The sequence below is a fragment of the Pseudonaja textilis genome, chromosome 13, assembly GCF_049901715.1.
Source record: "Pseudonaja textilis isolate UNSWEBS1 chromosome 13, rPseTex1.2, whole genome shotgun sequence".
Taxonomy (NCBI): Eukaryota; Metazoa; Chordata; class Lepidosauria; order Squamata; family Elapidae; genus Pseudonaja; species Pseudonaja textilis.
Genome location: NC_142002.1, coordinates 2762025 through 2789555, shown reverse-complemented (window position 1 = coordinate 2789555; position 27531 = coordinate 2762025). Strand labels below are relative to the sequence as shown.

Sequence of the window (27531 nt, the reverse complement as noted above, 5' to 3'; positions counted from 1 at the left end):
AGGCCGCTGCTCGGCCGCCTGAGCCCGGCGCGCTCTCCCCACCCTCCGTCCCGTCCAGTCTCCAAAACGCCGGAGCAGCTGCCGGCGGGCAAAGAGCGGGCAGCACGCCTCGGAGGAGCCGCTCGGGCTGGGCTGGGAGCCGGAGAAGGGAGCCGTCGGCCGGCCATGCAGCGGGACGAATGGGACGAGCAGAGCGAGCTGCGGGAGCTCAACGCCCGCCTGGCGCTCTACGTGCGTCAGGTGCGGGATTTGGAGCAGGAGAATGGGCGCTTGGCGCACGAGCTGGCCGCCTTGCGCAGCCGGGAAGGGCGCGCCTGCCGCTGGCAGGAGACGGAGCAAGAGGTGGCCGAGCTGCGACGGGTGGTGGCCGACCTGAGCCGGGCTAAAGGCGAAGCCGAGCTGGAACGGGATGCGCTGCGCCAAGAGTTGGAGAGCTTGGAGAGGTTGAGCGCACAACTTGGAGAGATGCGCCTCCGCCGCCTGGAACCCGAGCTGGCCCGGCAGCAGCAGCAGCTGGACGGGCTGTGGGCCGACTGCGCCGCTCTGGAGGCGCTGCTGGAGCAACTCCTGGCCGAGCATGAAGGGCTGCAGGAAGCACGCAAGCAGCGCCCGGCTGCGCTGCTGCCTGCTCCGCGCGTCCTCCGGGCTGGGCGCGTGGAGAAGCGGCAGCTGGAATCCGACTACGCGCTGGTGCTGAGCTGGAGCTGCGCGCAGAGCCTGGAGCGCTACGAGGCCGAGCTGCGGGCGCTGCAGGAGCTGGAGGGCCGCCTCGGCCATGAAGACCTGCGCAAGCTGCGCGCCCAGAACCAGGAGAGCCGCCGCCGCCTCGAGGAGCTGTGGCGCCGCTGCCAGGAGCTTTGCGCGCTGGGCGAGCGGCTGGAAGAGGAGCAGCTGGCGCAGCAGGAGCGCCACGGCGCCGAGCTGGCCGAGTACCAGGTGAGGCCGTCGGGCAGGGCGAGCAAGGGAGGCCGGGCGGAGACCGGTGGGGCTCGCCAAGATGTTGAGGGTTGAAGCGCTCAGAAGCTCCGGCTGCCCTTTTTTTAGAGAGCCGGTTGGACGTCGGAAAAGTTACTTGGCGTGTTCCGGGTTTTTCTTTTGTAGGAAAAAGTGACTCGCCCTTCCTCTTCGGACTTGCCCGTTTTCCTTTCCTTTGCCAGACCCCGTGAATCGATCTGAACTCGCCGTACTATACAGAATAACTGAGTCGGAAGGGACCTTGGAGGTCTTCTAGTCGAACCCCTCTGCTCAAGGCAGGAGACCCTGGCCTATATCCTTCCAGACAAATGGTGCTCCAGTCTCTTTTTAAAAACCTCCAGTGATGGAGCACCCACAATGTCTGGAGGAACAGTTCCATTGATTGATAGTAAATTTAATTTTTCTCTAATGTTTTCATTCCTCAGAGCATCGCATAGGAATAGGAATAGGAATAGGAATAGAAATAGTAGAGTAGAGTAGAGTAGAGTAGAGTAGAGTAGAGTAGAGTAGGACAGGACAGGACAGGACAGGACAGGACAGGACAGATGGAAAGGAAAGGAATAGAACAGAACAGACCATAGAATAGAAAATATAGAAAGGAAAGGAACAGAACAGAATACAGATTGGAATGGAATGGAATACAATTCTTTATTGACCAAGTGTGATTGGACACACAAGGAATTTATATTTGGTGCATAAGCTTTCATTGTATATAAAAGCCATAAGTGATGATCATAGTCATCATAAAAATACATTCATCATAAACCATAAGATACAACACATAGTTAGATATAATCTCAGGGAACATTTGCAGCTTCCTGACAAAACAGGTTAACGTTGTTCCCCATTTCAACTCAAGAGAGCTGCTGGAGAGAGTAATTTGCCCCCAGACCATCAACCAGTTGATATTTTAACCAAGACTTTCAGTAAAGCAAGAAATCAGGTTTATACTCTGACGTCTTTACTTATAGTTGTGATATTTGTCAGTACATTTGTCAGTATTTGTCTTGACTTATGGCCACAGTTGAGCCCAAAATTTCTGTTCACTAAGGGAGGCAGTGGTTAAGTGAGTTTTGTCCCATTTTATGACCTGGTCAAAGGAACCACTGCAGTTGTCAAGTTAGCCACACGGTTGTTAAGTGAATAGGGCTCCCCCAATTGACTTTGATGGTCAGGAGGTTGCAAAAAGGGACCACATGACCCAGGGACACTGCGACCGTCGTAAATATGAGTCAGCTGCCAAGCATTTGCATTTTGGGGGTAAATTTTTATTTTATTTTTAAACATACTGTGATGACCCAAAGGGGCGTGGCACAAAGGCAACACAGTCAAATAATCAGTAGGAGTCCCTTCATTCGCTCCAACTTTGCCCCCAATGTCCTGGTTACCTTCTGGCTGGAGAAAAACTCTCCACCATCTTAAAGCTGCCAAGGTTGAGAAGGATTGATTTAAACCATGTGCATCTTAAATAGCATGGTTAAATCTTCTCCCTATACCAGGTGTCTCCAATCTTGGCAACTTTAAGACTTGTGGACTTCAACTCCCGGAATTCCCAGCTTTCCCAGGGGAATTCTGGGAGTTGAAGTCCACAAGTCTTAAAGTTGCCACGGTTGGAGACCCCTGCCCTATACTACAGCTTCCGGGGCTCCTAGATTAATTCTTATTAGGTTGGAGATGGTGGTGACCATGAGGAGGTGGGCCACTTTCTGCAGAGACTTTAAAATATGTTCTTTCCCAGCCTTTAAAATGTAAACTGCAGTGAGGATTAACTACATTTCTAATCTTCAGACTCCTCACCTAATTGCAGATCAGCGTTTGTCAAGTTCGGCAGATTTTCAGACGGGTGGACTCCATCTCCCAGAATCCCCAGCTTTCCCAGGTGAATTCTGGGAGGTGGAGTCCACCCGTCTGAAAGCTGCCAAGGTTGGGAGCTGCTGCCGCGGATGCTTGTAGATTCTTCTTGACACCAGATTAGATGTAATTATTCCACCAAGGATGCAGAAATATATTCAGCTTGGAAACTACTTCCACCTTATCCCCATGAAGCAAAAATAAATAAATAAAAGCAAATGGATGGCTCACCGTTTGGCTTCCGCTGTCCAAGCCCAGGACAAAATGTTCTCTCTGGAAGAGAGAAATTAAGACATGTCACCCTTTCCAAGCTCCCCGGTTGAGAATAGCATGGGCAGGTTTAAATTTCACCCAGGGCAGCCTGCCACAACTATTCTGCAGTGATTTTTGGCTCCAGGAAAAGGCTATAAAGTGCTCAGATGGAACAGCAATCAGATATTTTTTTTCCCCAGACAACCCATTGGATTCAATGTGGGAAAACCGGTGTTATGACACCTGTACCATTGAATGAAAAAGAACAGCAATATCCCTTAGACTTATATACCGCTTCAGAGTGCTTTTATAGCCCTCTCTAAGCGGTTTATAGAGTCAGCCTCTTGCCCCCAACAATCTGGGTCCTCATTTTACCCACCTCGGAAGGATGGAAGGCTGAGTCAACCTGGAGCCTGGTGAGATTTGAACCTACAAATTGCAGGCAGCCAGCAGTCAGCAGAAGTAGTACTGCACTGCACTCCGACCACTGCGCCACCGTGTCTCTTAAAAAGAAGCTAGGAAAATGTCATCAATATATCTCTGAGGCGGTCTAGATAAGCAATATGTATTTCTTACACGAATGAAAGCAAATATACGTGATAATGTTATGGGATCTGACCTGGGTCAGACACGGGGGCCACAGGTTTTATCTTTCGAGATTTCGGACTTGTGCTGAAGCCCATTCTCAGGGAACTTCTCTACCATTTGGCTACTGTTCGGCATTTCTTTTTCTTTTTTCTTTTCCTCCCAATGATCAGCTGTTCCGACAATCAGCTGTGCCGGGATATCCTTCTCTGTCTTACTGCTTTGCCCAGGAGGCTTTCCTGAGGCCCAGGAGGCCCAAAAATGGAGCGTGGGGAGGTACTGAAAAAAAAAAGAAGAAGCCATGCCCACCCAGTCACATGGCCATGCCCACCTAGCCACGCCCACAGACCTGGTAGTAAAAATATTTGCATCCCACCCCTGATGTGAACAGAAGACAAAACCTCTGCTCCCGGTGTGACCCAGATTGGATCCTGCAGTATTTATTACACTTTGCTAGCTAGTTTCTGACATATTTGTATCTCAGCTTTATTTTGTCCAGCTGAAGGGGACAATTCCTATTTTCCCCATAAGAAGAACTCTGTGAAGTGTGTTGCTCTAAGAGAGAGAGAGATTGGCCCAAAGTCACCCAATTGGCTTGCATGCCAAAGGTAGGGCTAGAACCAGGGGTGGGATTCTTCCAGTTCGCACCTATTCGCTAGAACCGGTTGTTAACATTCTAAGCAGTTCGGAGAAGCAGTTGTTAGAAGAAATTACAGGGCTAATCCTGTCAGGAAGGCAGGAAGGAAACATTCTGGTGTTGCTTACAGAAACTGTCTCTCCGTTAACCCTTATTACATTCTTGGCAGGATTAGACTTCCTGTCTCAGGAACTTCTCTGGAGTTTTTTCCCCCTCCTTTGCTGGTACTTTGCTTGTGTGGAGTGACCGTTCAAAGTTACAATGGCACTGAAAAAAAGTGACTTATGACCATTTTTCCCACTTATGACTGTTGCAACATCCCACAGTCATGAGAGGCCAGGCGAGATGTGTGTCTCGATGTGAGTGATATTGAGTTGGCCAACACCCAGCCAATAACATGACCACCAAGCCACGCCCATCCAGTCACATGACCACCAAGCCACGCCCACCAACTAAGCCACACCCACAGAACTGGTTGTTAAAAAATTTGAATCCCACCCGTGAGTAGAACTCACCGTCTCTTGGTGATTGGCCCAAAGTCACTCAGCTAGCTTTCATGTCTAGGAGAAGACTAGAACTTCCAATCTTCTGATTTCTCTAGTTCAGCACCTTCACCATGATATCAAACGGGGTCTATAGGTGGTAGCTGGAAGGGTCATTCATCCAGGTATGCGTGAACCTCAGCTGCTATCAGTTGAATACACTTTGGCCTCTTGTTGCACTTGAGACAACCTAATTGTGCCTATGGAAAGTCTCAAGAGTCTGCATCAAACTTCCATTTATTTCACATTTTGATGTCCCACCAAGTGTCTCCGAGAAACCCCCAAAAGAGGAGAGGAGGGAAAGAAAGAATTATCCCTCGCACTGTTCCCAAATCCTTGGCATTTAGACTTATATTGCCTCTGGATTCTCTGGGCTGAAAAGCCAAACATTTCTCTGCTGAAATTTGCTCCTCTCGTTTTACCGCCATTAAGCTAATGGCCATTGTTATGCTTTTTGGCAGCAGAGTTTGGGAATTAATGACAAAAGGAACATCTTTGCTTTGCATTCCAGCATTCCAGGCCGTCAGTTACCTTAGATGGCCTCTACGACTTCTTCGTATTAGAAGGGAAAGGAAAGTTTCTCTGAACTTTTTCCTCATCTTTTAGGAAGGATGCAAACTGCTGAAAAACAACCTTTAGGATATCCTTACTATAGTGAGTAAGGCCTTTCATAAGACATAAGACATAAGAATTTTATTTGTCATTACACTTGCAAGCGGGTGCAACGAAATGAGGTGCTCTTCCACAAGTAAAACTGGACAACACTATTGAAAGAAAAATAAAATTAAACACAACAGACCATACAATAATCTCTATACAATTTAAAAATGTAAATACCCCATTACTCTCAGCCATTAAATTCCACAAAATCTTATGACCCTGCATTCAAACTCAAAACTGCACTTGGATAAAAACTGTTCTTAAATCTAGTCGTCCTTGTTCTTAATACCCTGAATCTCCTTCTCGATGATAATAGTTCAAAGAGCTGATGTCCCGGATGAGAGGAGTCTCATCCCTCCTGTGGCCGCTGTTTTTAATAAGGCTTAGGTGAAACTTAATTAATTCAGCTCTCTATCTCAAATTCCAGCGGCAAATATTTTGTTCCCGCTAATGGTAATAGCGCTGACTTATATACCGCTTCACAGTGCTTTACAGCCCTTTCTAAGCGGGTTACAGAGTCAGCCTATCACCCCCAACAATCTCTGTCGTCATTTTATTAACCTCGGAAGGATGGAAGGCTGAGTCAACCTTGAGCCAGTCAGGATCGAACTTCTAGCATCGGGCAGAGTCAGCCTGAAATCCTGCATTCTAACCACTGTGTCAGTACAGAAGAAAGGGAAGCCAGGAAGGCAGGAAGGAAGGAAGGAAGGAAGGAAGGAAGGAAGGAAGATAGTAATAGCACTCAGACTTATAGATCGCTTCACAGTGCTTTTACATCCCTCTCTAAGCGGTTTACAGAGTCAGCCTATTGTCCCCAACAATCTGGGTCCTCATTTTACCCACCTTGGAAGGATGGTAGGCTGAGTCAACTTCAAGCCTGAGATTCAGGCTGCCAAATTGCAGGCAACTGGCAGGCAGCAGAAATAACCTGCAGTACTGCCTCTAACCACTTAGCCACCACGGCACAATGAAGAATGAAGCCAGGAGTGTTTTGCAGCTGCCTAAAAAGCCAATGCAGTCCTCGACTTCATCAACATAGGGATAGCTTCAAGATCTTGAGAATTGTTAGTCCCGCTTTATAACGCCTTCGTACGACCACGTTTGGAATATTGCGGGCAGTTTTGGTCACCGCACTATAAAAAGGATATTGAGACTCTAGAACAGGGCTCTCCAAACTTGACAGCTTTAAGACTTGTGGACTTCAACTCCCAGAAGTCCTCCTCCTCCAGTCATGTTAGCTCAAGAATTCTGGGAGTTGAAGTCCGCAAGTCTTAAACTTGCCAAGTTGGAAGACCCTTGCTCTAGAAAGAGTGCAGAGAAGAGCAACCAAGATGATTAGGGGACTGGAAGCTAAAACATGCGATGAACGGTTGCAGGAACTGGGCTTGGCTAGTCTAGTGAAGAGAAGGTGGGGTGTGGTAGCTGTTTTCCAATATTTGAAGGTCTGTCACAGAGAAAAGAGTGTCGGCGTATTTTCCAAAGCACCCGAAGGCGGGATAAAAAATAATGGGTGGAAGATCATAGAGTTCCACCCTAGAATGATGGAGAGATTTCCTGACTAATCAGTGGAACGACTTCCTTCCAGAAACTGTGGGTTCTCCATTGCTGGATTTTTGTTTGAACTGGTATAGGGTCTCCCTGCTTGAGAGGGGGTTGAACTAGAAGACCTCAAAGACCCCTTCCAACCCTATTGTTTTATGTTCTCTGTTGTGGTTCACTGGCAGCAGATACAGACGGCTGAGGTCTCAGAGAATGAGGACTCAGATGAGGGGCCTGCGTGCGATGCAGGAATGGGCCAGGACCATCAGGGAGTGGAATGCGGCCTTCGGAGATTGTGGAGGCTGGCAGCAATGAGGAAGAGCACCCTGAGGAGCCTGTGCCCAGCAAGCATGTTGGTGGGGCTGCTCGAAGGAAAGAGCAGCTGCAGCAGCACAGGCAACTCGGGAGTAAGGCTGCAAGGTAATGGCCCCTCCCTTAAGGGATAAAAGCCAGCTGAGAAACTAGAGTTCTTTGCAGGAAGCAAATAAGTTTTTGCACTCAAGCCTTGTGGATGTTCGGAATATCTTGGTTGGTGTTTGGAGATTCTTTGTGTTTGAACTATTTCTTGGCAACTTTATCAAGTGTTCTTGGCAGCCTTGCACAACCTTGGCAAGGGTCGTTCTTATCAGAGACAATTAGTTTGAAACAGCCTTTTAACTGTGAAGGAATGGAATTCGTAAAGAATCATTAAAAGGCTTTGCTGTTACCTCTGTTTCATGTTTGTTTCCTTGGAACAAGGTTTGGGTCAGAACATTCTCAGAATCTTTTAACTTAAATAAGTTCTCAAACTTAAAAAACTGAAGAAGCATTAAGCAAATCATACTCTTACTCACGTTAAGTACTAATACTGATCATCCTTACTTAGCAAGCACAGTTGGGTACTGGCAATTTAGTCATTAAGAGAAGTGGTCACTAAATGAAGCCACCACTGCACAGTAAAGGTTGTAAATACAAAAATTAGTTGTGAAGTGATCTTTTCATCGCCGTCAGAACTAGGAATGGTCCTTAAACGAGACAGTTGCTGAATAAGGACTGCCCCTAGGTGCATGATGAGCAAAAGTAACGGCCAATGCTGAGAACCCACTGCAAGGACAAGAGGCAGAATTATATCTGTTTGGGTTGTCAGGATACTTTGACATATGTCAGATGGCAGATGGTTGCAATCCTGTCTTTTCTTTTCTCTCACCGTCTGTAGGAGATATTCAGATATTTGAAGACCTCGATAAGGTCTCCCCTTAATATTTCCCTGGCTAAATTCTCAACAGTAGTAAGGGAGCCAAAACACTTTTCTCAGCTCTTGAGTCCAAGTACTAGGCACCTCTCCCTTGTCAGCAAAAGTTGTTGGCGAGATGTTAGCCAGCCTTCCTGTCGCTTCCTACCCTGCCCTCTGTTGCGACTTTCCCAGTTGCTACTCAACGGTATTGATTTACGAGCGTGCCAGTTGTTCTGGGCAACGTGATGACTTTTCCTTCGCTGGCTTTGCTGTTTGAGCTCGCCAGGTAGAATCCTGCAGTGGAGGGAGCCAGCCTGGCTCCAGGGTTTTACTCATAATCTGCTCTTCCTTCTCCTGCCCACCCTAACCCCCCGCTGTTTGGGCCTTCTTCCAAGTTGAAATAATGAGGAACCAGAAAAACACATCAACAGCGGGAGGTAAATCATGCCCGGGAGGAGAGAGGCAGGATAAATGAAACTGACCGGCTCGGGGCTGGGTATCAGTGTATGCCCCCGTTCTGAGCTGTGGACTTCAGTCCCCCGGAATTCCTGAGTCAGCATGGTCCCAAAGGGTCCATAGTTGCCTAACCCCTGGATTAGCTGAATAAACATGGGGAGGAGGCGAAATGAAATGATTTAAATGGACAAGGATTGGGAAATTGACAAAATTCTATTCAACATCCCGTATTATCTGCAGCGGTTAGGGAGGGAGGGAGGAAAGAAAGAAGGAAGGAAGGAGGCAATAGAGGAAGAAAGGAAAGAATAGAGGAAGGAAGGAACGAAGGAAAGAAAGAAAGAATAGGGAAGGAACGAAGGAAAGAATAGGGAAGGAAGGAAAGGATAAGGGAGGGAGGGAGGAAATTGAGAAATGTTTGAGAGGAAGAGAGGAAGGAAGGAAGGAAAGAATAGGGAAGGAAGGAAGGAAGGAAGGAAGGAAGGAAGGAAGGAAGGAGATGGGTGGTATGGGAAGAAGGAAGGAAAGATAGAGAAAGGAAGGAAGGAAGGAAGGAAGGAAGGAAGGAAGGAAGGAAGGAAGGAAGGAAGGAAGGAAGGAAGGAAGGGAGATGGGTGGTATGGGAAAGAAGGAAGGAAAGATAGAGAGAGAAAAGGGAAGGAAGGAAGGAAGGAAGGAAGGAAGGAAGGAAGGGGAGATGGGTGGAAGGAAGGAAGGGGAGATGGGTGGTATGGGAAAGAAGGAAGGAAAGATAGAGGAAGGGAGGGAGGGAGGGAGGAAGGAAGGAAGGAAGGAAGGAAGGAAATTGATGCTCACTTTTTTGGAATGGGGGGGAGATGTAAAGAACCTGGTGGGATCAACTGATCGGGGGCTGTGATCAAACAACCAACTACCTGGCTATCACAATGGAAGAAAAGATTGAAATCTGCAAAGAGATTTGAAATCTGCAAATCTCTAAAGAGTCATTTCCAGGTAACCTATGCACAAGTGTTAAGCAATTTAAAGCTTTAGTGTGGAAAGGCCCCCTCGCTGCAAACTAAGAATTGATCAAGCTGGGCTTTTGGTCACATATCTACAGGTGTCCTCGATTTACAATCTTACGTTTAGTGACGAAGTTATAAGGGCAGTGAAACAAGTGGCTTTTTCACACACTTACGGTTGGTGCTGCTTCCCCATGGTCGTGTGGTCAATTCATGACAGTTGAGATCCCCTTTGGCGACCTTCTGCTATGCAAAGTCAATGGGGAATCCAGGTTCACTTAACAACCAAGTGACCAACTTAACAACCGTAGTCATTCCCTTAAACAACCGTGGCAAGGAAGGTCGCAAAACGGGGAAAAGCTCGTTTTAACAACTGTCTTGCTTAGTATCAGGAAATTTTGGGTTCCGTTGTGGTTGTAAGTTGTAGACGAACTTTACCACCCAACACTGATGATTATTTCTGTGTTTTGGTCCAGATGATAATTGAAGCTCTTCAAGAAGAGAAGAACTACTTAACCATGGCCATTGCGGGGTACCTGAAGGATTACCATGAACTCCTGCAAGTGAAAGCCAGCCTTAGCCTTGAAATTGAAACTTACAGGTAAGAATATTTTCACCTTGCAGGAAGACACAAGGGTTAGTGTGATGACCCAAAGGGGCGTGGCACAAAGGCAACACAGTCAAGTAAGCAAGAAGAGCCCCTTTAATTATCTCCAACTTTGTCCCCAATGTCCAGGTTACCTTCAGCTGGAGAAAAACTCTCCCAGGATCAGCCTTTAACTGTAGAAAATTCAGTCCGAAAACAAAGTGCATACAAACTGTAACTAAACATCCAAACAAACCACACTGCAGTAATTAACTTGACAGGGCACGAGAAGGAATTGCAGACATGAAAGCAGAGCAAAACACACGCCAGGAACACAGATAAGCCTCAAAGATAAACTCACGATTTGCTCCCGACCGCTTGCTGCACGCAGTTTCCCCTTTTAAACTCTGTGTTCCCAGCTGCAGCTAATGAAGGGAATCAGGGCCCTTTCCTCCCCGGTAAGCCATGCAACTCACATTGCTCCCTTCTCCATCCCACCCTGCATGCCCTAGGATGAAGTGGTCTTCCTCTAAACTCCCTCTCCTTTGCTTTTCCGCTCCTCTGCTCTACCCAGCAGAGTTTCCTCCACAGCCTACGGAGCCACCCTCCCACTCCCTGTCAGTTGTTTGGCCTCCTTCTCCAAATCAGATTCCGACAGGGGCATGAACACTTAACCTCATTTTACGCTTGGCCAAATTCCAGAGCAACTTTTTGAAGTTCCTGCTGGAATGAAATTTCTGCAGAAGTGGAAGGAAAGATAAAAAGCCTTTGCTGAGTAACAGAACGTCTTATTGTTAAGAATAAACATGAAAACAATTTAGACAAAGGCTGCTGAAGGTGCAGGGGACAATATGGAAACTGGCTGAAGTGTAATCCAAGTAATATTGGGACTCTGGTAATTTGGCTGGGGAAATTCAATCACGTGTGACGTTTGGAAGTATTTGGGCACTTGTCTTTAAATATATTAATGGCAGAGATGCTGAGAAGGTTGGTTAGGTCTTTTCTGGAGAATGTAGACCTTAGTTAGGGCTCCCAAAGGCCTTGATTGTTATCTAGATTGTTATTTAGTTGTGCCACATATTAATTGGTGCTCAAAGCACAGAAAACAAAATTTCACTCTTTCTGTTACATTTATTAGGGGTTTATTTAAGAAAATTAAACTCACTTAACAATGGTCTCACCTAACAACAGAAATTTGGGTCGTATGACAAGGACTTTTGCAGTCATATGTGGTTGTATGTCAACTATTACCTATATTGAAGAGATTAGTATAGGATTAGGTTTAGTCTGGGATTAGGATTAAGAAATTTGAATAAAGTGTTTTCTTTAAAAGTTGTCCAGGTATATCCATCTGTTTCTTGATTGGCAATCAACTGATCCTGTTAACTTGGAATTCTTACAAACCTCAATATGTTAAATGATGATATTTCTAGTTAAAGTTGATTTGCCAATCAAATCTGACCCAATGGAAGGGATTTTTTTTTTTTGCTTCGCTAACGAAAGAAAAAAAAAATCCAAAACCTAGTTGATCGTCCTGTTAAGATTGCCAGATTTACTTCTGCTCAGTGCTACATCTTAACATGATCTCTGCAAACATTCAACTATAAAAAATGGGATTTTAAAAGCATCTCAGCTCCCTTTGAAACAGCCAGTACATTTTTTTCCATGTTTCCTTTTGCGTAAGAGTCCTAATGCTTTCGCCTTGTTTGAATAATAACTTTGAATTGAATGAATTCCTCGACTGGGTGTGATTTCATAATACAATTAATCCTTTTGAATGAATTGAATGCAGCTCTGGAAGACTTTCATTTTTTCAAAAGAATAAATTTCACAATCCTGATTACATCATGGGGAAGAAAACAAGGAAAGCCCAGAATTTAGTTCTTCTTCCCTTTTTGCCTGCCAGTAGTGATAAAACTCATGTTCAAAGCACATAAGAGACGGTTGCAGTAAGCAGCCAAAACTTATGGGTGAAGGAAAAAAAAAAGAACAATAGGCTAGAAGTCCAGTTCAAGAATATAATTAGATCTCGACGATCACAATTGAGCCCAAAATATTTGTTGCTGAGTGAGACAGTCATTAAATGAGGTTTGCCACATTTTCTTGCCTTTGTGGTTCAATGAGTTACTGCAGGTTATGAGGTTAGTAACATGACTGTTAAGTGTCTATGGAGATTCTCAGTCATCCAGGTCACTGATGGGATTCAGATTTTTTTTACTACTGGTTCAGTGGGCGTGGCTTGGTGGGCGTGGCAGGGGAAGGATACTGCAAAATCCCCCTTCCCTCCCCACCCCACTAACCTGCTTTCCAGCTCCGTTCTCCTGGGCAGGGCAACCAAAGAAGACCCAGCCGATCAGCTGGCACTCAATGGGTGGCAGAGAAGAGATGGGGTTTGCAGGGCCAGTTAGAGGCGGTATTTGTCGGTTCTCTGAACTACTCAAAATTTCCACTACCGGTTCTCCAGAACTGGTCAGAACCTGCTGAGTACCACCTCTGATCCAGGTCATGGTTGTCCCAAAGGTGCTTTTTTCAAGAGGCCACCAAACTATCTTGTTTTTCTTTGAAGACATTTCCCTTCTCATCTAGAAAGAGTGCAGAGAAGAGCAGCCAGGATGGTGAGGGGACTGGAGGCTAAAACAAACGATGGACAGTTGCAGGAACTGGGCTTGGTTAGTCTAGGGAAGAGAAGGACCAGGGGAGACAGGATAGAAGCCTTCCAATATTTGAGGGGCTGCCACAGAGAGGAGGAGGAGGGGGTCAAGCTGTTTTCCAAGGCACCCGATGGCCAGACAAAGAACAACAGATGGAAGCTGAACAAGGAGAGATTCAACCTGGAAATAAGGAGAAACTTTCTGACAACGAGAACAATCAACCCATGGAACAGAAGTTGCCTTCAGAAGTTGCCTTCATCACTGGAGACCTTCAAGAAGAGACTGGACTGCCATCAGTCAGAAATGGTGTAGGGTCTCCTGCTTGGGCAGTATGGGGTTGGACTAGATGACCTACAAGATCCCTTCCAACTCTGTTAATCTGTTAATCATCCAAGAAACTTCTTCAGCTCTGACTGGATGGTGGGGAAGTTGAATTCCCTTCCCCACCATCCAGTCAGAGCTGAAGAAGCTTCGGGGATGAGAAGCAGAACGTCTTCAGAGGAAAAACTAGAAAGTCCAGTTGCCTCTTGAAAAAAGCCCCTTTGGGACAGTTGTTAAGTGAATCTGGCTTCCCCATCGACTTGTCGGAAGGTCACAAAAGGGGACCACATGCCCCCAGGACACAGCAACCATCATAAATACAGGCCAAGCATCTGAATTTTGATCATGTGACCACCGGAAGGCTGCAACGGTTGTAAATGTGAAAAACAGTCACAGGCCACTTTTTCGATGTAACTTTGACTGGTCCCGAAACAAAAACTTGTAAGTTGAGGACTACTTAATGCTGAAATCAGGTTCTTCTTTAATTATTCTTCAAGGTATTCATCCTGCTGGTGTTATTGTGTAAAAAGATCCTTTTCAACAAAGGATCCCTTTACATATTACACTTTATTTGTTCTCAGTGTGGCTTTTTTATTGATCAAAATAAAAAAAAATCAGAATCAGAACAGAGCTGGAAGGGACCTTGGAGGTCTTCTAGTCCAACCCCCTCAAGCTATACTATTTTAGATAAATAACTGTCCAGGCTAGTCTCTTCTTAAAAACCTCCACTGATGGAGCACCCATGATTTCTGGTGGCAAGCCTGTTCCACTGGTTAATTATCCTCACTGTTAGGAAGTATCTCCTTAATTCCAGGTTGCTTCTCTCCTTGGTTAGTTTCCATCCATTGTTTCTTGTTTTGTCTTCTGGGAGAATTCAAATAGCCTTTTTAAAATTAATTTGGCACTTAGAACATAGAATAATAGGGTTGGAAGGGACCCTTAAAGGTCTTCTAGTCCAATCCCTTGCTTGAGAAGGAGCCCCTCTGCACAAATGGTTGTCCAGTCTCTTCTTGAAAACCTCTAGTGATGGATGGAGCACCTACACCTTACGAAGGCAACCTTTTGTTCCACTGATTAATTGTTCTCATTGTTTCTCCTTATGCTAGAATTGCATTTGCACAAACTTGGAAGACTGAAGAGATACCTACAGATGAGAATGTGATTAAGAAAATTAGGAAAATATTAGAATGTGCAGGAATGAATAGATTATCGTTGGCAATTAAGGACAAAGAGCAAACTGAATATTATATGATGTGGGATTTATTTTATCGATAGTTTAATAACAAAAATGGAAGTTAGATAAAGAAGATATGTTAAAAGAGATAAGTAAATATTCTGTCTAGTATGTTGAATATTATTATTTTAATATTGTAGAATTAATATCAATGTAACGAACGATGTTGCAAATTTTGATTATTGTTCAACAAAGATATTTGTACCCAGACAACACACTGTTCGGTTGAAGATGGAATTATTATATTAAAAATAGAAAATGTATTTAAAAAGAAAGAAAAAAACTCTCCTTAGTTCTAGGTTGAATCTCTGTTTGATAAGTTTCCTGCCCGTTAACTTCTTGTCTCGCCCTCAGTTCTTTTGGAGAATAAATTTTCCCCTCTTCTTTATGACAGCCCCAAATATTGGAAGACTGCTGTCATGCCAACCCTAGTCCTTCTCTTCATTAGGCTAGATACGCTTAGTTCCCACAACCGTATGGTTTCACCTCTGGACTCCTTATCATCTTTTTGCTCTTCTTTGCACTCTTTCTTACACGCCCCAAAAACTAGACGATGATTCAAAACGTTGCTTCAAGCCACCCCAAAACCCCTGCTGATTTCTTTTGTGCTTTTCTCCAAGATTATAACTGTTAAAATTGTCCGTTTCATAAATTGGACCAAAGACAGATCAGAAGCAATTCAGCCGCTGCTTTTATCTTTTCTCTGTTGATCAAGTGGTTTTCATTTGCAATATTTAATGGCTTGTTTCTAGCAGTTCATGCTGAGATCTCACATTTAAAGAAGTGCCTTTTGCCATATACAGTGAGTGCTTCAGCTTGGGTTTTATTTTTAGTGACTTCAGTGTTGCTCTGGAAACTGCTGCAAACTGTTGCTTTATCAGTAGCCAACAATCATTAGTCAAACTTCCTGCATTCCTGCTGTCTGTCATCATAGTTAAAGGAGTTAGAGAAGACCTTCGGATTTGTTTTTCTGGATTGTAATACTTCTTACATGGAGAAATGGGAGGGAAATCCATCACATCTCAAATACGAGCTGGTCCAAGGCTGGTCCTAGTGATTCCCAGGGCAGATAAAATGATTATGCCTACATTACACGGGTAATTTTCTCAAAGCCTGTGAAGTGAAAAGAAATTATTCTTTAATTAGAAAAGCCAGGAGGAAAAGGCCTAAAATTTAAACCCTGCAACCAACACACACACACACAGGAATTCATTTCTGTGTTATAATTTTGGTAGATCGGTGTTTATACAGCTTCTGCCTTGTCTGCAATAAATCAACTTAGTTGGTTTTTGTCCTGTTTGCAAGCTTCTGTTGGAAGCAAGCTCTTACATTCTGAATCATGTCCAGAGAGTAAAGGTTTATTGTCCAAGATGTTGTTTCATTATTGGCCATTTTTTAAAATACTGAGAATTTGCTCCTAACATTTAATCAAACGCTACTTCCCCGCCATTTTCATCCACTGATTCTAGAGCAACAGAGATCACATCTGTTCCACATTTTACATTTTCCTCCAAATATTTTTATAAGTCTTGCAGTATAGTTTGTCTAAGTCCTTGGCTATTAGCAGTTCTCATAATATATCGGATGCAGTCTGATTGGAACAGAATAAAGAATTATTTTCAATGATCATAATGCTTCTAAATAAATATTTTTTTAAAAAAAAAAGTTCAGTTACAATGCTTTAAAAATAAGTGCACTATAATATATATAAATTCACAGAGGACAAATAAAATTAAGCACTGTATTCAACACAGAATTATATCTATTCATTTATTTACATTCACTGCATTATTTTACTTATGGGACATTTCAATTCGTGTAGCAATACTTAAACTGATTACAAATCTCTGGAATTCCTTGTCTGCATTACTGTTTTATAACTCAGAATGAACAGAATAAGTAAGATTTCCTCAGTGTTTAAATATTGTAGGTCTTTTAAGGCAAATGACTTAAATTTCACATTGCTTTCCAGGAATCTTTGCTATCAAATGTTTCCAAATAAACTCCTTATAGAGGGTAGATAGTCGTCCTGCATTATCAGCTGAAAGCAGTTGGCAGAGTAAAACTGAAAATGTTGTTTTGAGAGATTACACAGTTTAAACCCAGCATTTAATAGTAGCTGTAGGATAATGTCCATATTGTTACTGGTATGATTTTAACTTTAGCATTTCTTACCAAGAGGTTTTTACCAGCAATTAAAACTGATTTATTGTACCTTAACTATGTTAAACACCCTTTTATATCTTTATTAATGATTATATAGATATTATTTATATCTATATTAGCTATTTAATATATTTTTTAAAAAGTCTCAAAGGATATATTTTTCAAAAATTCTGTTTCAGAGTAGGAGCCAATTGTCAGTTAACAATTATACTGAAAAGGATATCCTAACAATAGAGTTAGGTCAATTAGAGCGATTGAATTTTCTTATTTAACATTACCAATCACCTGAATTGCTTGAAGAATCCGGTGACTTTTTCCAATTCTACTGTCATGTGCCAGGGAAAAACAGGAGATCCAGGCAGCTCATATGGATATAAAGATTTATTGCAGGCCGAAGCTCTGTACAAGAATCTGGCCTACTAACGCTTAAGGGAAATGAGCGGGAGATAACAGAGACATTCAAGCTGGGTTGGATTTAGATCTCTTGCTTGGGCGCAGAGACTCATGACTGATGATGCATTTGACCCCTCCCTCCAGCTCAGCCTGGTCATCTCCTACACCTACTTTGAAGATGCAGTAGATTGAACAGGAAGCCTTCCATAGAGTCCATGTGGCAATTCCTATACTGATAGTCCTCACAATCATTTGTTTAGCAACCGTTTGAAGTCACAGTGGCACTGAATAAAGGGACTTATGACCAGTGCCCAAAATACGACCGTCACAGCATTCTCTACAGTCATGTGATCAAGCTTTGGGTGTATTTATGACAATTGCAGTGTCCTCTTAACAGCCATATGATTCTCTTTAAAATTGCATTGATTTCCTTTACAATGGTAGCAAAAAATGGTCATTAAAAACAGGTACAACTTACTTAACCACCTTATCATCAGAAATTCTGAACTCAGTAATGGTCTTAAGTCAAGAATTAACCAAGTTTGCAATAATGACATGAAGCTTAATTTGCATGCCATAGAGCCATGATGGCGAACCTATGGCACGCATGCCAAAAGTGGCATGCAGAACCATCTCTGCCAGCACGCGAGCGGTTGCCCCAGCTCACTTCCACTGCGCATGCGCGCATACCTCCCGCCAGCTAGCTAGCTGTTGGGTATCTGCTGCACATGCATGGGGAGCAGGGCACATGCGGGAGATGCATGAGCAGGGGGGCAGGGGAGCATGGGGGTCACGCGTGCATGCGCAGGAAGGGGGATGGGAGTGCACACGTGCAGGGGGTGGGAGGAGCACGGGGGGGTCACGCATTGCATTGCATTATGGGTGCACGCAACAACAAAAAGGTTAGCCATCACTGCCATAGAGTATTCAATCTTTTTTTCAATGTTATTATCCCGATATGCAAAATTCTCCTATCTTTCCAATTCTATTTTTAAAAAATTGAACATAGAAGATTGAATTTCAATTACATGCCATATTAATTCAGTCAATAGAGAGAGATGTAATCAGAGGTGGGATTCTACCGGTTCGCACCTATTCGCTAGAACCGGTCGTTAACCTTATAAGCAGTTCGGAGAACTGGTTGTTAGAAGAAATTACTGGCCTAATCCTGTAAGGAAGGCAGGAAGGAAACATTCTGGTGTTGCTTACAGAAACTGCCTCTCTGTTAACCCTTATTACATTCTTGGCAGGACTAGACTTCCTGTCTCAGGAACTTCTCTGGAGTTGTTTTCCCCTCCTTTGCTGGTACTTTGCTTGTGTGGAGTGACCATTCAAAGTTACAGTGGCACTGAAAAAAGTGACTTATGACCATTTTTCACACTTACGACTGTTGCAGCATCCCCACAGTCATGAGAGGCCAGGCGAGGAGATGCGTGCCTCGATGTGAGTGATATTGAGTTGGTCACACCCAGCCAATAACATGACCACCAAGTCACGCCCACCAACTAAGCCACACCCACAGAACCAGTTGTTAAAAAATTTAAATCCCACCCCTGTATGTGATATGCGTTCCCTCTTGGTTTTGCAAATGTTATAGTGTGAAAGCTTTAACTTGAATGTTCTTGATTTAAATCAGTTTAAAAAATGCAATTAGCCAAAGTTATTTAGAGAGCTTGGTTAAAGTTAATCAAGACTGATTCTATTCATGGGCGAGGCAAAAAAATAATAATTTCCAAAAGGGAAAAGAGATGAAAAATTTTAGGTGAGGAAGGAAGTGTAAGAAATATGAAGTAGAAATATGAGCTCGTAGCAGTCTTGCTTTCAAGTATTAATGTGAAAATTAAGGAAAGTGGCTGTTGCCCTTACCTCAGCCACTTTAACATGGCAGCACGGCTGGCTGGGGAATTCTGGGAGTTGAAGTCCATCATCTTAAAGTGGCAAACAGTTGAGAAACACTGCTGGGATGGTTGCTTGGTTCATGTTCATATTTCTGATTGAGAAACACTGCACTGAACATATATATGTTTTAATTAGGACTGGACCTACTCAATTAAATTTGTTATTAATTCAATTTTGTTTTTTCTGTATGGCAGAGCTTTGCTAGAAGCAGAGAACAACCAATGGATTCTCATGTGGAATGAAGAACATGGAAGAAGATTACCCCGAGGTACGAAAGATGAATGGAATAGAATTCTTTATAGAATAGAATTCTTTTATTGGCCAAGTATGATTGGACACACAAGGAATTTGTCTTCAGCGCATAAGCTCTCAGTGTACATAAAAGGAAAATAAAATACATTCATCAAGAATGATAAGACACAACACTAATTCTGCCTTAACTATGAAAGACAACTGGGTGACTTTGGGCCATTCACAGGAGACTGAGAGTTCTAGTTCCGCCTTAGCCATCAGAACCAGTTGGGGAATTTTAACCAGTCTCTCTCTCTCTCTCTCTCTCTCTCTCTCTCTGCCCGACTCACCTCACAGGATTGTTGTTGTGGGGAAAATAACAGGAGGAAGGTGTGTTAGATATGTTTGCTGCCTTGAGTTATTTCTAAAAATAATAAATGAGTGTGTTATGAAATAAATGAATAAATAAATAAGTACATGGAATTAATAGCCATTTTTGTTTATCTCCTGGCAGGTAGCCGAAATCTGCGTTACGAGTATAGCAACCGATACTCCGCTTATCAACAGGAGAAAGGAAAGAGAGCTCTTCCCGCAATCCCAAATGTTGACCTAAGATATAAATTCCCACAAACAAACATTAGCCGCTCTGTGGTTTCTTCGTCTAGGAGAGAAAGTGCTGGAAGGCCAACAGTTCTCCCTGAGAAAAAACCACTACCAAAAGAACCCTTCAGGTTGGGGCAGCGTCCTTCAACTGCTACCGAAAGGTACGTGACTCATGAAAGAAGCCTGATAGGACAGAGAGAAAGACCTAGCTTTACGTCACCTTATCGGATGAGCAGAGAAGGTGACGGTCAGCCAAGGCCTGAAAGGGAGACAACCAAAATGGGAAGTATGGCATCTGCTTTGAAAGAGTCCGCCATCCTTCAGAAGCAGACGAAAAGGCCAATGAGTTCTGAAGGCATCAGAGCCACGATGATTATCTCTCCACCACTATCTTACAGCTCAACGTCTTCTTCTAAAGGAAGCCAATATGAGGTGAGGGAAGGAATTTTGGGTGACACCAACAAACTAATCAAAGAAGGCAAACCAAGAAAAGAAGAAAAACACGTTTTGGTTGAAGGAGTTGAGCAGAAGGAAAAATTGGCCAACGAAGCAACAGATTCTTCTGTGAAGAACTTTGAGAAATTGTACGGGGTAGAAAAAACTGTTCGAAAGAAGACTGAAATGAAGGAAGGCATGGAGAACAAAGAGGATACGGTGGAAGAGAGTCTCTTTAAATATAAGAGAAAGGAAGAGGAATTAATGAAAGATAAGATGCCTTCTAGAGGATGGGAGGAACAGATTAAAGTGGAGGCAGAAGGGAAGACAATTCCAAAACCTCCAGCAATATTTGAAAGGGAGAAAATTGTGAGCACGTCTTCAAAAAGCCAAGGAACTATTGAAATCCCCATTCCTTCAGGACATACTGAGGGCGACATCCTACAGAAGAATCACAACATAGAGATAACATTGCAAGACTTCAGAACTTCTGCAGAAAAGTCAAAAGGTGAAGCTGAATTTAAACTCAGCAATGAAATGACTCAAGGTAATAAAAGCAAAGAAGAGAATTCTGAAAGAGATGCTTCGCTCACGGAGAGCATAGCAGAGAACATCATTTCTGATATCCTCAAAGGTTTCGTACAAAAGTCTTCGGGGGAAGGTATTCCTCCCGAAGCTAAAATAACTTCCTTTGAAAAGAAGGAAATCTCTGAGGATGGAAAAGTGAAAACTGAGATCAGCATACAGTCCACAGTTCAAAAAGATGACCTTGATGTGTCTAATAAATCTGAATTGGGAAGTTTCTTAGAGAAAGATATTAAAAAGGTATTGGAGGATACGAAAGGAAGTTTAGATGAAAATGTCCTAGACAATATAATTCATGCTGGGATAAAAGGTATGGAAGACAAGGCGAGTAGGACTATTAAAGTTGAGATCATTGAAGAACCTGCAACTATAGTTGACGAAAGGGTGGAGTTTTCAACCCCATTCGAAGTAGAGGAAGCAGAAGATACGTTTCTCAACATGAAAGAACATCCGTATTACAGTGATAAAGAGAAAGCCACCACAGGTGTTGCTGGAGACCTTAAGGAAAAACAACTTGATGAGACTGTGTCTCGTGTGGAAGAAGTATCTGAGGGAGATGACGTTGTGGATGAAGAAAAGTACTTTGTTTCCACTCCAGATGAATACCCGTTTGGATATGAGGAAGGAGAAGGTTCCACCTACGGTCAAATCCATTTTGAGGAAGAATCAACAGTGAAATATTCTTGGCAAGATGAATTTCTGGAAGGGTCTCAAACCAACATAAAGGAGGGTCTGGCTTCACCAGAATTGATTTATCAAGTAATGGGTGAAGACGCTGGGCCCTTTATTTCAAAGGCTGAACCCCCCAAAGAACAGGTGGCCCGTGCTGAATCTGTAGTTATTGAGAAGGAAATTAAAATCCCACACGAATTTCAGGAGTCAATAAAGGAGGTTTTTTCTCACCAGTCAAAGGACCCTAAAGACCAGTTGAAAGAGGCACTAGGAAAGCTTGAAGCAACCCTTCCAGAACTTGTGAAACAGGAACTCAGTGAACTCACCAAAGAGGACAAAACTGACTCTAGTACTTTGGAGGTGGACATTAAAAAAGTAGAGCAACCTGAAAAAGAAGGTGTATTTACTATTGTTGCAGAAGTTAATTTATCCCAGACAATAGACTCTGACCAGCTGGGTACAGAATGGCTTGGGAAAGCTGTGACCGATCAGGTAAAATTATCCAAACAGTCGCCAAATGAAGGTGGCTTTGATCAATACATAAAACAACAACCAGAAACTTGGCAGGATGAAAAACATCACACAGATGTTTCCTCCACACATTGGACCATGGAAGAAACCAACAAGAGAGAAGATGCCTATCCCGCTAAGGAGTCATTTGATATTAACAGACACATCCGTCATGTTGTAGTTGGTCCAACTGAAATTCGCAAGACGGAACATGTCTTTTATGAAGGTCCTACTCTGGAGTTTGGAACAGTGGACTTTACAACAGGAGTATCAGCAGATGCAGGTCAATTCCTGAAGGAAATGAAGTCAAGTCCCGAAACGACAGAAACCACAGAAAAACTAATTTATAGAAGTCCTATCTACACATTTGAAGAAGTGAGTAATCCTGAAAATTCTACTCAGATCCAGGTTTCGGGTGATATTAGATCTTCCAAACATATCACATTGGATTCAAAACAAACTGTTGAAGAAATCACGTTTGAGGGAGCTTCAGAATTGTCATCAGATAATAGAAGGGATATCTTTTCACAGATGAAAGATCCCACAGCAATCAGTACATCAATAAGACACATCCAAATAGATCCCAAAGAGATACATGTTGAAAGAGAAATATATGAAGTGCCTTTTTCCCCTGGAGACCATGATCTGTTTGAAGAAGCAGTCAAAAAGATGACCTTCGGACAGAAGGACACGCCAACATCCGACCAAAACATTTATGAAGGTTCCTTCCCCAAGACATCAGATGATGGTTCAGTCAAGCTTGGTGAGGATGTTAACACCACAATCAGACATATCAAATTAAGCCCGAAGGAGTTTGTAAGTGAGCAAATTGTTTTTACAGAGCCCATTTCTGAACAGCACCAAAAGGTCAGTGAATTGGGGCAGATGTTTTCTTCTGAAGGGTCAGTCCATCGTATTACATTAGGCCAGAAAGAAGTCCAGAGCCATGACTTCATGTCCCAAGATATTGTTTTGGAATCTCCAGGAATCAGTTCTTCACAAGAAGACACCTTGGAAAAAATAAGTCCTGCAGAGACCAGCCGGTCAACACATCACATTCAGATTGGGCAAGGGCTCCATAGTCCTGATGCTCAACTCTTCAGCGGTATGGAATTTTCCCACACAGATGGGCCCTCAGAAAACAGCAAATCTGTTGGGCAAATCCGAATCGGACAAAAAGAAACATCCTTTACCTTCCAGATGGACATTAGCAAAACTGGTGGGAGAGAACCACAAGCTACCTTAGTGGTATCAGGTAGGCAAGAAGCAGGCAACGGTCAACCTGAAGGCAGCATGGAAGAGCTTTGGAAGAACCCAGAAAGTGAACAGAAGTCAGAGGAGTCCACGTTTGACCGAACCGTGCAACTGCAAAGGATGGTTGACCAACGATCGGTGATTTCGGACGAAAAGAAAATCGCCCTTCTCTACCTGAACGAAAACGAGGGGGAAGAGGAAGATGAGGGACCCTGGTTTTAAAAAGTAACATTTCCAAGTATGGTTTTTAAAAGCTTAGAACAGAGGACCCCAAACTTGGCAACTTTAAGACTTGTGGACTTCAACTCCCAGAATTCCTGAGGAATTGTGGGAGTTGAAGTCCACAAATCTTAAAGTTGCCAAGTTTGGGGATCCCTGGCCCAGAAGCTTAATGTCAACTAAAAAGAAAATACTCCTTTGGTCTTTTTAGTTGCCAGCAGAAAGGGAGTGGGGAAAAGCAGTGCATTCCTCAAATGCCTTAGATAATCGCCTTAGCAGCCCAAAGCTGTCAGCGTGCAAGAATATTACGGGAGAGCTTGATTGATGACTCTTGGCTATGGGTGTGTCCCATTGGAGAATATACATCTGCGGGATGAGGAGAAGATCAGGGTCAAGGGGGAAATGAATGATGTATTTTAGTGTCAGCAGCACCCAGCTAATGCCAACATGACCACTCCTCATAAATCATTTTTTTTAATTCTGAGAGATGTGGCTAGAGACTTATGATTTGAATGGGGGCGGATTTGTTGGAGCCCTGACAGCCAGCCGACACTAAAATACACTTTATATACCCTGATACTTAATGGCTGCATCATTGAGTTTTAAACCTTGGGATGATATCTCATCGTTTTGCCCTAAACAAGGAACTGAGTACATTTTCTGATGCAGTAATATTTTAGCACCGGTCTTCGCTTATATTATGTAAGGTTTCATTGTACTGATGCTGTGGACTCTCAAAGCGATTATTTTTTTTTGTAGCTTCCTTGTTTCTGTTTGAGAAAGGATTTAATGGGATATATAGGAAAAATACCATTTTCACTCCATTTAAAAAGAGTAGCCATATTTTTTTAAAAAAAAATGACATTTAAGTCAAAATCATACTGATTGACATGGATGGCTCCGAAGAAACATACAGATAGTCCCTGACTTATAATCACAACTAGGACTGAAAAAATTCCTCGTTCAGCGGGACGGTTTGTTTTAAGTGAGGCATTACTTGATAACATTTGATTTTATGACCGTTTTTACTGTGGTGATTAAGTGAATCTAGCTTTCCCCCTGTTGGGTCTGCTTGTTGGAAGTTGGGAAGGACTTGTGATCACCAGATCACGGGTGTGGTATTACTCTCCTAAGGACAAGTCACTTTTTTTCAGTCCTGCTGTAATTCTGAACTATCGTTCAACAAATGGCAAGGTCTACCTGTATTAACAATCTAAGGAAGAAAGCTTGTTATGATCGCAGTTTATGGAAAACACGTCTAAATTGTGTACACTATTAGCAAAAAACCTGTGGCTAATTTGCCAGATAATCTCATTCTAAACTCTTATCCAGCTACATTTTTCAAAAATAAGTGACCAAATAGGAACAAAAGAGACCTGCTAATATTATATCAGATCATTGGCCTTTTCAGTTCATTGCTGTTTGTTATCTCTCTTTCTCTCCCTCTCTCTCCTTCTCCCTCTCTTTCTCCCCCCTCCCTCCTCTCTCTCCCTCCCACTCTCTCTCCTCTCCCTCCTTCCCTCTCCTCTTCCTCTTTCCCACTCCCTCCCTCCCTCTCTTCCTCTCTCTCTCTTGTCTTACACACAGAGAAACATACACAAACACACACAGTCACACTCTACACTCTTGTTGCAAGTGGAAAATGCAGTGAGGCTACGTTAGTAATGATGCCAGTTTTGTAAGGAATTAGGTTCTCACCTTTGATGCCTTGCCATATTTAATGGGGTAACAAGCATGAGGGAAGCTTCAGTTGCTAAATTAACGTGTTGTGCTTTAATTAAATCCACCAGAGCAGATCCCTATTGTGTTTCACAGGATCTACCCCGGAGCACCATTTTTGCCCCACTGCAGTTCTTTGGAACTGGCTGGGTCCCAAAGAAGAAGGAAATCACCTTGAATCTGGACTGCAAAGTTTTGGGAGCCAGTGACCCTAACCTCTTTTTAAAAATAAAATAAAAAATAAAGGTGCTAGAGGTTGGACTATGGTTGAACACTTTAAATTAAAGTATCAGCCTAGGGTGCTGGCAGGTAAATATGAAGAGAGAAACTGCATTAAAAGGAGACGATTTTCTACTAGCAATGCAGACGATATCGAGATATGTTCCTAGCATAAGCTATGGATGACTTAGAATGGATTCAGTTACATGATTTACAATTTGTGCCGTGTGGAGAAAAGCCAGCACTCCTACAGCTTTGGATCTAAATTAAGAAGTGTCCATCAACCCACAATGCTTATTTTAATAGCGACCAACCCAATGCCTGAACCCACAAGCTCAGGATCAAAATAATCTCCTTGCTGCAGATAATACTATGACACAGACACCTCCCTAGATGGGGGCAGATTATGAAATCCACCAGAAGAATAAAATCACAATATACAGGTAGTCCTCAACTTACAATCACAAATGAGCCCAACATTTCTGTTGCTGACGGAAACATTTGCTAATTGAGTTTTGCCTCATTTAACGCTCTGTCTTGCCACTGTTGTTAAGTGAATCACTGCAGTTGTTAAATGAATCTGGCTTCCCCCTTGGCAGTAGGTCACAAAAGGGAACCACATGACCTCAGGACACTCAACCGTCATAAATATGAACCAGTTGCCAAGCATCCGACTGTTGATCTTGTGACCAAGAGGATGCTGCAACTGTCATAAGTGTGAAAAACGGTCATAAGTCTCCTGCTTCAGTGCCGCTGTACGGTCACTAAATGAACTGTTGTAAGTCGAGGACTGCCTGCATTAATAAAAGAGTCTTGTGGTCTTAACTTTAGACATAATTCAAGTTGGGTTTATAGGAAAAGAACCTTAAGAAGGAAGTGTAGAGACACCCAATGTTGTCCATCTACTGTAGGAATCTAGAGCAGTGCTTCTCAACCGTGGCAACTTTAAGATGGGTGGACTTCAACTCCCAGAATTCTCCAGCCAGCCATGCAGAGCCCCTATTGGTCTTTATACATGGTGTGGGGAATTCTGGGAGTTGAAATCCATCCATGTTAAAGTTGCCAAGGTTGAGAAATGGATTCAGAGGCTAGACACATAGCTCACCAACCACAGTCTTGCCATCATGATACGATAGACACGATTTCTCCAAGTCACAGTAATTATTTTTGAATATTTGTGTACAAGCTTAATGTGTACAAGCTTTAGGTCATTTTTTGTGCTATCTTAGAAAGACGTATTGGGTATCTGTTGGTGGCATTGCCAGGATTTTAACCCCGTTTTTTTTTCAACGCTGATTTGACAGTTTTTTTTTCCCGTCAGATTTTTTTTAATGAATGCTTACATTGAGACACAAATGAATGGAATTGCACTTATAATTTAATCTGATTTCACTTCTTTTTGTACATCAACAGCTGAATTAGATTTGGGTTGATGTTTGAGTTTTTGTCCACAAAGAGCAAAACAGAAGAAAGTTTATTAATTATCTTTATAATAAATATGCACTTAGGACAAATCTATTCCATTGAAAAGTGTACTTTGATCACTAAAGAAAATATTACTATTTCTCCACCAGTAGTAAGTCTTATTCAGAAGAAAGTATGCAATATGATGTTTTGGAGGGGAATATTTTATTTAATACAAATATAGGCTTGCTTATTTTTTTTCCAAAGGGTGGAAGAGTCTTCCACTTTTATAATAACTGCAAACATAATTTGGAAGCAAATTTATTTTTAACACAAGTTTTCACATAAGAATGCATTTACTTCTCAATAAAATGCAGGATCTGAAACTAAGAAATGTGCCAGGATTTAAGTTAATTGAAAACAATAAGAATAGAGGCACTTGTAACTAAATTGTTTCATCTGTTTTAACTCTAGTAAGGTTGTTGTTGTAGTTACATCAGTGAAATTAAGAGGAAAACACATTTGAGCTACAGTGAGAGCTCTGTACAATTGTAGGCTGACAAAGGCTGTAGTAAGTGATCACAAAGGCTGTAGTAGATGTTTTAACTAGTGTGTAATGTCAGATGGGATTTGATGGTCCATTTTGCCCTGAAAATAATCACAATTGTAATGTTGGTGATGGTTTAGCAGTGTTACAACTTCACACTATTTTTTTCTGTTGAGCATTAAACATTGAAAAAGAA

At 42.9% G+C, this 27531-nt stretch overlaps 1 protein-coding gene across 1 annotated transcript; it reads left to right on the top strand.

Moving 5' to 3' along the window:
- SYNM (synemin) lies at positions 1-27531 on the top strand. The gene is made up of 4 exons (XM_026709285.2): positions 1-936; positions 10164-10288; positions 19132-19205; positions 19683-27531. The coding sequence occupies exons 1-4, from the start codon at positions 166-168 to the stop codon at positions 23447-23449; spliced, it is 4737 nt and encodes a 1578-aa protein (XP_026565070.2). The 5' UTR covers positions 1-165; the 3' UTR covers positions 23450-27531.

Bases quoted from the DNA above. Each gene is read 5' to 3' on its own strand.
- SYNM (XM_026709285.2), top strand. From the start codon at position 166: ATGCAGCGGGACGAATGGGACGAGCAGAGCGAGCTGCGGGAGCTCAAC. The intron at 10,289-19,131 runs GTAAGAATATTT...TCTGTATGGCAG, and splicing joins CTTGAAATTGAAACTTACAG to AGCTTTGCTAGAAGCAGAGA. The intron at 19,206-19,682 runs GTACGAAAGATG...ATCTCCTGGCAG, and splicing joins TGGAAGAAGATTACCCCGAG to GTAGCCGAAATCTGCGTTAC.